This window comes from Echinops telfairi, unplaced genomic scaffold (genome assembly GCF_000313985.2).
Source record: "Echinops telfairi isolate 266 unplaced genomic scaffold, ASM31398v2 ScPeMD7_3;HRSCAF=10, whole genome shotgun sequence".
NCBI classification, from domain to species: Eukaryota; Metazoa; Chordata; class Mammalia; order Afrosoricida; family Tenrecidae; genus Echinops; species Echinops telfairi.
Genome location: NW_022103899.1, coordinates 64,366,807 through 64,373,345, shown reverse-complemented (window position 1 = coordinate 64,373,345; position 6,539 = coordinate 64,366,807). Strand labels below are relative to the sequence as shown.

General features: G+C 62.4%; 1 protein-coding gene across 1 annotated transcript in view; it reads right to left on the bottom strand.

The window, feature by feature from the left end:
* Positions 1–2,936: 2,936 nt before the first annotated feature.
* The window catches only part of AGXT (alanine--glyoxylate and serine--pyruvate aminotransferase), a 6,899-nt gene continuing 3,296 nt past the window's right edge, over positions 2,937–6,539 (bottom strand). The window contains exons 6-11 of the mRNA XM_045294532.1: positions 6,082–6,367; positions 5,876–5,980; positions 5,450–5,519; positions 4,388–4,483; positions 3,940–4,068; positions 2,937–3,303 (exon numbers count right to left, since the gene is read on the bottom strand). Of these exons, the coding sequence (XP_045150467.1) occupies positions 3,196–3,303; positions 3,940–4,068; positions 4,388–4,483; positions 5,450–5,519; positions 5,876–5,980; positions 6,082–6,367 (794 nt within the window). The 3' untranslated portion in view covers positions 2,937–3,195. The remainder of the gene's footprint in view (positions 3,304–3,939; positions 4,069–4,387; positions 4,484–5,449; positions 5,520–5,875; positions 5,981–6,081; positions 6,368–6,539) is intronic.

Genomic DNA, 6,539 nt, shown 5'->3' with positions numbered 1-6,539 from the left:
GTGTGTGTGTGTGTGTGTGTGTGTGTGTGTGTGTAAAAGAAAAGTGACACGAGGAATCTGCCGTGCGTTGGTTAGCTGGCAGAAGGCGGGAGCAGGAGGAGAAGAGATACGTGGACGGAAGACCAGTGGACCGGAAGGACGCAAACGAATCCAAAAGCCGGCGTGGAGAGGACGGGCTGTCTGAGATCATGCGCATCTCCCCCACGGCTGGACAAAGGGGCGGTTGCAGAACTGGAAGGAGAAAGAGACGTGGGGGCTGAGGATGGCCGAGGAGGCGATGCTGGCAGATCGTTCACCTCTTGTCTAAAGGCGTCTGTGCATGGGGTAAAGCGGCTCAGCCCATCCGAGTTCGGCCAGTAGGGAGAAACCCAGCCTCGGCCCATCCGAGACGAAGTGCTGGAAGCCGGAGACACCAGCAGCAAGGGAGACAAGCCGATGCCGGGGGACGGCGGGACCAGAGCAGATGCCGGATGAATGAATGGTGGCCTCCTTCCACCCCCACCCCCCCACCTCCCGGGAGCGATGCAGACAACAGGAGAAGCAAAGCTGTGGGCTCAGAGTGGGACGGCACAGCCAGTAAAAAGGCGCTTCAAACGCAAAGTCATTCTCAGAAGCCGTGAGACCGGACCACCGGCAGGCCAGCATGACGAGAAATGCTGCAGGGACTCCTTTGGGTGAGGGAACGGCAGCAGGTGGAACCCTAGATCTGCAGAAGGAATGAGGACCCCAGAGAGGGAACGGGTCTGGACCAATGGCAAGCTCCTGGAGGTGGCAGTGCAGAAATCCAGCGTCGTGCTGCCCTGGGTACATCAAGGCTCGGCCCGGTCCTTGGTCCTCATGGTGCAGCGGTGTGCTCTTTAACACGTCGGTGTGCTCTTTTCTGCATGGGCCCGTGTCCTAAGTAGTTTGACACCTGGACCGCGGCTCCCACTCGTGCCATGTGTGCATCCAGACACAAGGAAACCCTGGACCACTTCAGTGTTCCCTCTGTTGACCAGGGTGTTGTCTGTGGGCCCGTGGGGGAGGGTTTGGGTTTTTACACTAAATCACAGTCCACCTCTAAGCGCAGTCTGATCTTCTTCAGCAAGCGTCTCAAGTCCTCCATGCGTCCAGGAAGCAAGGCTGTGTCACCTGCTTATCGAATGAGGGTCAATAAGCCTTCCTCCAGGCCTGCTGCCGGGCTCAGCAGACAGATTGGGGAAGTAGGGTGAGAGGATAGAACCCCAGCACACACCTCTCCGGATTGCAAGCCATCCGTTCTCCTCAAATGACTGACTTTCTCTTCCACGCGTGTGGTTTTCATGCGCACAACGAGGTGCTCCGGAAGTCCCCTTCTTCTCCATGTGACCTATGGTTTGTTTTGCTCCACGTAGCTGAGTGCTTTTGCATAGTTAAAAACAAAAACAAAACCACAAGGGAACATCTCTCTGGCATTCTCTGCTTTCGGCCACGGTTCATCAGCTACAACATCCCTCGTCCATGTCCTTTGCTGCATCTCCTTTGAATTTCTGGTGGCTCCCTGTCCATGGGCACCTGTCGTGGCTGTTGAATTGTCTTCGGCAACGGTTACTTGTGTGATACCAATAATAGCCGGATAAGGCCTTCCCTCCAACAACACCTGCTCTGCGACCCCCGAGTCCCCCAACTGCACGTTGGACCCAGAGAAGCGAAAACGCATGTCTGCACGGCGCCGGCTACAGGAACGGTCACCACAGCCTCACCCAAGATAGTCTCCAGGTGGGCACTAGTCAGCGTCAAAACCAAACCATGACATGTCCACACAGCGGGCCTCCACTCAGCAGCCAAAATGACCAAACCCCGTCCCCATGACAACTGCCCGGGCCACAGACACACTCAGATGCAACCCTGCACCTGGGAGAACACACACACACACACACACACACACACACACACACACACACACACACACACACACACAATGATTCCATAGTATGAAATCCAGCCGGGTAGCTCCCCTCTGGATGCGGAGACCAGATGGCTGAATGGAGCTCAGCTAACTCCCGCATGGATGGTCCTGGGATTTCTCCCCAGGGAGCTGCTGGCCTGGAACCCGGATCTCAGCACCCGAGCCTCAAACACGACCCCTAGTCTCTCTGATCCCCTCTAGCAGAGGCCCTCCCTCGCTTCCAGTGCCCCAGCTCCCCAGCCCCTTCCAGTTCCTGAGCTGGTTGCTGTTGAAATGCCATCCACTCATGCCCAGCTTTCAGTAGCAGAGTAGGGTGTGTCCTGGCCAGTGGCACGCGCCAGGGGACTGCGTGCAGCCAGCATAGGTTGAATGATGCCCGGTGGAACTAGGCCGGTTCCTGCCTGCACAGGGGCTTTGGGTGGGTGGCCACACAAAGGCTCATGCGGCATTTGGATGGCGGGCATCCCCTGGGCAAGGGGGACCACCCCTGCCGCTCCCCGCCCCCCCACCCTCTCCTGGGAAATGTGGCCGTGGCTCAGTGTCTGCTGGGTGGGAGCAATCTCGGCCTCTCCCCCACCTGGTTCAAGGAGCAACTGGAGGGATGCCCATGTGGCTGCCATAGAAACCTCAAGAACCGGGCAGCGTCCAGGGCCTGGGACAGTGGGAACTGGCAGGGAATAGGGGCATGCGAGGGCACACTGCCCGGTGCAGGAATGCCGTGGGTGGCTGCAGTCAGGCAGGGTCCCCGGTCCCCAGGCTGTCCTAGTCTGTGTGAGCAGAGCCACAGATCTGCCCTGTGGTCATGGGGTCCACCTGGGGCCGGTATGTGCGGGCTGACACCTGGGGCAGACTGAGGGCAGCATCCCCAGCCAGTTGGACCTGCCTATCTTCCGGTCCAGGGAAGACTTTGCCCCAGGCTCTAGGATGAGGTGCCTCTGAGGTCCCACTGTCTACCCCGGGCAGTGCAGAAAGCGAACCCTGGGAGCCCACCCACAGTTAGAAATAAAGCTGCAGCAGACCGGCTCTTTATTGAACTTTCCCAGGAGACAGTGGGCCTTGGGGCTGGGGGCAGGTGGGAGAGGTGGCCATGAGCTCAAAGATCCTGTTTCCGGGGTCCCACTTGGAGGGGCTGGGAAGCTCCTGGGTTCTGCCCCTCCCTTGCACCGCCTGGCTGGGTGGGCAGCATCCTGCCCCAGCTCCTGGGCCTTGCTGAGGCCTTCTGCGTGTGCTGGGGTACCCGGCCCCTCCGGGGGTGGGTAGGTGGGCTCTCACAGCCTGTTCCGGGGGCAGTGCTGCAGGGTCTCCTTCAGGGCCTTCACCACCAGGTCCACATTCTCCCGGGTGGCATTGCAGCCCAGGAGCCCGATGCGCAGCACCTGGTGGGGGCAGGGGACACAGGGGTCACTCCTTCTCCTGACCCTGCCCTGCCATGGGGACCACACACACCAGGCCACAGAGGGCATGTGGGGGGGTACCCCTCTGCCATGGCCCACTACACCTCAGCAGGTAGCAGGCTTCGGCCCTGGGCCCTGGGCACCAGGTCCTCTCAACAGGAGGGGTGCTGTGAGGGGGCTCTGAGAGGCCAGGGCTATGCTGATCCCCAGGAATTCACCATGTGGGGGTGCAAGGGTCAGGAGAGGCCAAAAGGATCAGATGGGGACACTTCTTTTCATTACCCCTGCTGGCCTGGGTCTCCTAAGTGTGTCTACTGACTGGGGGCCTCGCTGGCCCTGGGTATGTTGTTGGAAGTTCCCCTCCTGAGGGTAGACCTGCCCCTGGGGGACCTTGCTGACCCTGGATGTAATGCTGGGAGTCCACCCGCCCGTCCACCCGGGGCTGTGATGCTGGTGCCCACCCCCACCCCCCTAGGGTGAGACCCAGCTGGATGCAGTGCTGGGCATCCTCCCCACACCACCTCATCCTCTCACCTTCCCCAGAGCTTCCCTCTGTGGGTGGGCCCCCTGGGGTCTGGTGCTGGCCGCCCCCACCCCTCCAAGGTCGCATGTTCTCACCTTCCCCACCGAGGGCCCCATGCCCCCCGTGATCTCGATTCCAAAGTGGTCCATGATGTAGTCGACGATGTCCCTCCAGTCGTAGCCAGCAGGCACGGCCACTGTGGTGACCGTGGGCAGCCGGAGCGCCTGCCAGACAGAGCGGCTCAGCCAGGGGTGCACAATGCACACCTCTCACCACCAGCCCTGCTGCCTGCCCAATCTGCCCGAGCCTGGCCTGGGGCAGGCAGGCCCTCAATGCCCGGCTGCCCGCACTCCTTGGGTGCAGGATGGCTGAGCCTGAGCAAATCTCACCCACCCTGTGGGCAGCAAGGACCTCGCAGTCAGACTGCTCATTGTCCACCACTGGGGGCTCTGGAGAGCTTGGAGGAGGGGAGGGCCCTGTGGCCCAAGTGTCTCTGGGCCTGAGAGAGACCATAGGCAGTGGCCAGTCGAAACCCCAGCTCACCGGGTCCTTGACGAACAGCTGCAGCCCCAGCTCCTGCAGGCGGCCATGCAGGTACAAGCTGACCTCCTGGTGCCGCCGCCAGCTGCTCTCCAGGCCCTGCTCGGAGAGGGGTTGAGGACACCCTCAAGAGGGCAGGCAGGGGGCCAGGCAGGGGACTCTGGGCTCCCAAGGCCTCATCGGGACACCTCCGGGTTCAGGGTCCCCAGCCCCCAACCCTGGTTTCTGGCTTTGGTTCTAGGGGTGGTCAGACGGGGTGGGGGTGGGACGATGGACCAGGGGGCCTGGGAGAGGGGAGGGTTCCCTAGGGTGTCAGGCTTCCCGGCCCCTCCTGACCCCCGACTTCCTTGACTCCGGGAGTTCTGACCCGCACCCACAGCAGCCTGTCTTTCTGGGGCGCAGGCCCCGCTTCCGGCCCCCAGCTGCCCACTGACCAGGCTGCCTCCCTCCCCACTTCCTCCGCTGGTGCTCCCCTGGTGCCCAGGGTCAAAGAAGGCCACCTATTTTAATTCTGGCCTCACCCCCACCCCCTGGAGGGGGCGGAGCAAAGGGAAGAGAGCTCATTAGCATAGAGGCGAGTCAGGGAGAAATGAGTGGGGAGGAGCGCGCCCCCGCAGGTGGGTGGGGAGGGGCAGAGCCAGGGGAAGAGCAGGTGAGAAAGGGGAGGCGGAGGGGGGCGGGGTAGGGGAAACGAGAGAGCGGGTGGGCTGGCGCCAGTGCACGGATTGGGGACAGAGCGCATGGCCCCTGGATCCAACTGGGTCCCTCGGGCCCTCCGGTCTTCAGCCACCCTCTTGAGGACACACCACCAGACGGAGACCTCTGGGCAGGCTCTATCTGCCCAGAGCCCTGGGGTAGCGGTCGTGGCTGGGGACAAGGCCACCTCCTCCCTGCAGAGGGTCTTCTGGGATCTGCTGGAGTCCTGAGAGTCCTGAGAGTCGCCCTGCATCCACCTCCTTCCCTAGGGAGTCCGCCTCCATGCCTGGTGGATGGGAAGGGGGAGGGCCTGACCCCCTCGGGTGGAGGATGTCCCCCTCGGGGGTCAGCCTGCCCGAGGCCCCTCACCTGCTCCACGAGGATTGCCAGGCTCTCCCGCAGGGTGAACAGGCCGATGATGGGCGTGGTGTGATGGTACCTGAGAGCAAGACAGAGAGTGCAGTGGGCAGGGCCTGCAAGCTGGACCCCACCTGCCGCACCAGCTGGTGCTTCGTGGAGGGGCCAGGACCAGGGCACTGGGCACCTCTGGAGGACGGTCTGCAGCAAGTGAGGGGGGGGGGTCCCCTGTCACAGAAGGGTGGGCTCCGGTGGGCACTGAGCAGCCTGGCACAGGTATCAGGGCTCCAGGCAGGAGTGTGGGGGCTGGGTGTCTCTGATGAGAGATTGGGGTTGTGAGAGGTCATCCCCTCACCCCTGTGCACTTAAGGCCCCCTATCAGCCTCCCCGCTGCCCGAGCCCCCACTACCAGCCGCGCCGGCCCCCACGCTCCCTCACATTCTGGGCTCGTCTTCATTGTCTCCGCAGGCCCAGAAGTTGGCCAAGTACTTCATGTCCAGGTAGTAGGAGCAAGGCTTTGTCTTCCGGCTGTAGACCTTGTTTCTGGAGAGAGAGCTCAGACTGAGTGTGGGTTGGGGGCTCCTGGGGAACACGTGGGCATTGCGATGGGAATGTGGGCCCCCCGGCCCACCCCGGCCACGCACCGGGCCTTCTCGCTGAAGGAGATGAGCGAGGTTCCTGGGGGGGCGTTCAGCACCTTCTGGGACCCCGAGTACAGGATGTCAATCTCTGTGGAGAGGGGGTGCTGGACAGGCCAACTGGGACCACCGAGCCCAGCCCCCTGCCCAACTTCTTCTCTTATTAGGGAGGCTTGGCCCCACCTTGGGGGCAGCAGGGGCACCTGAGGACAGCTCAGCCCCTCTGCGTGAGATTTGTCCTCTGGAAGCCGGGTTTGGAGGTCTGCCCAGGGACCATTAGTGCCAAGGGGCTCTGGTCAGGATGGGCCCTGAAGGAAGGAGTGTCCAGCCCGGCCAGTGGGGCAGGGGCAACAAGCCGGCTGTAGCTATAGTCGCGGCTCAATGCTGGACCACAGACGGGGAAACTGAGGGGCTGAGGGGTCAATGCCCTGCCCCTGGTCCAAAGTAGGAAGGCTCAGAACTGC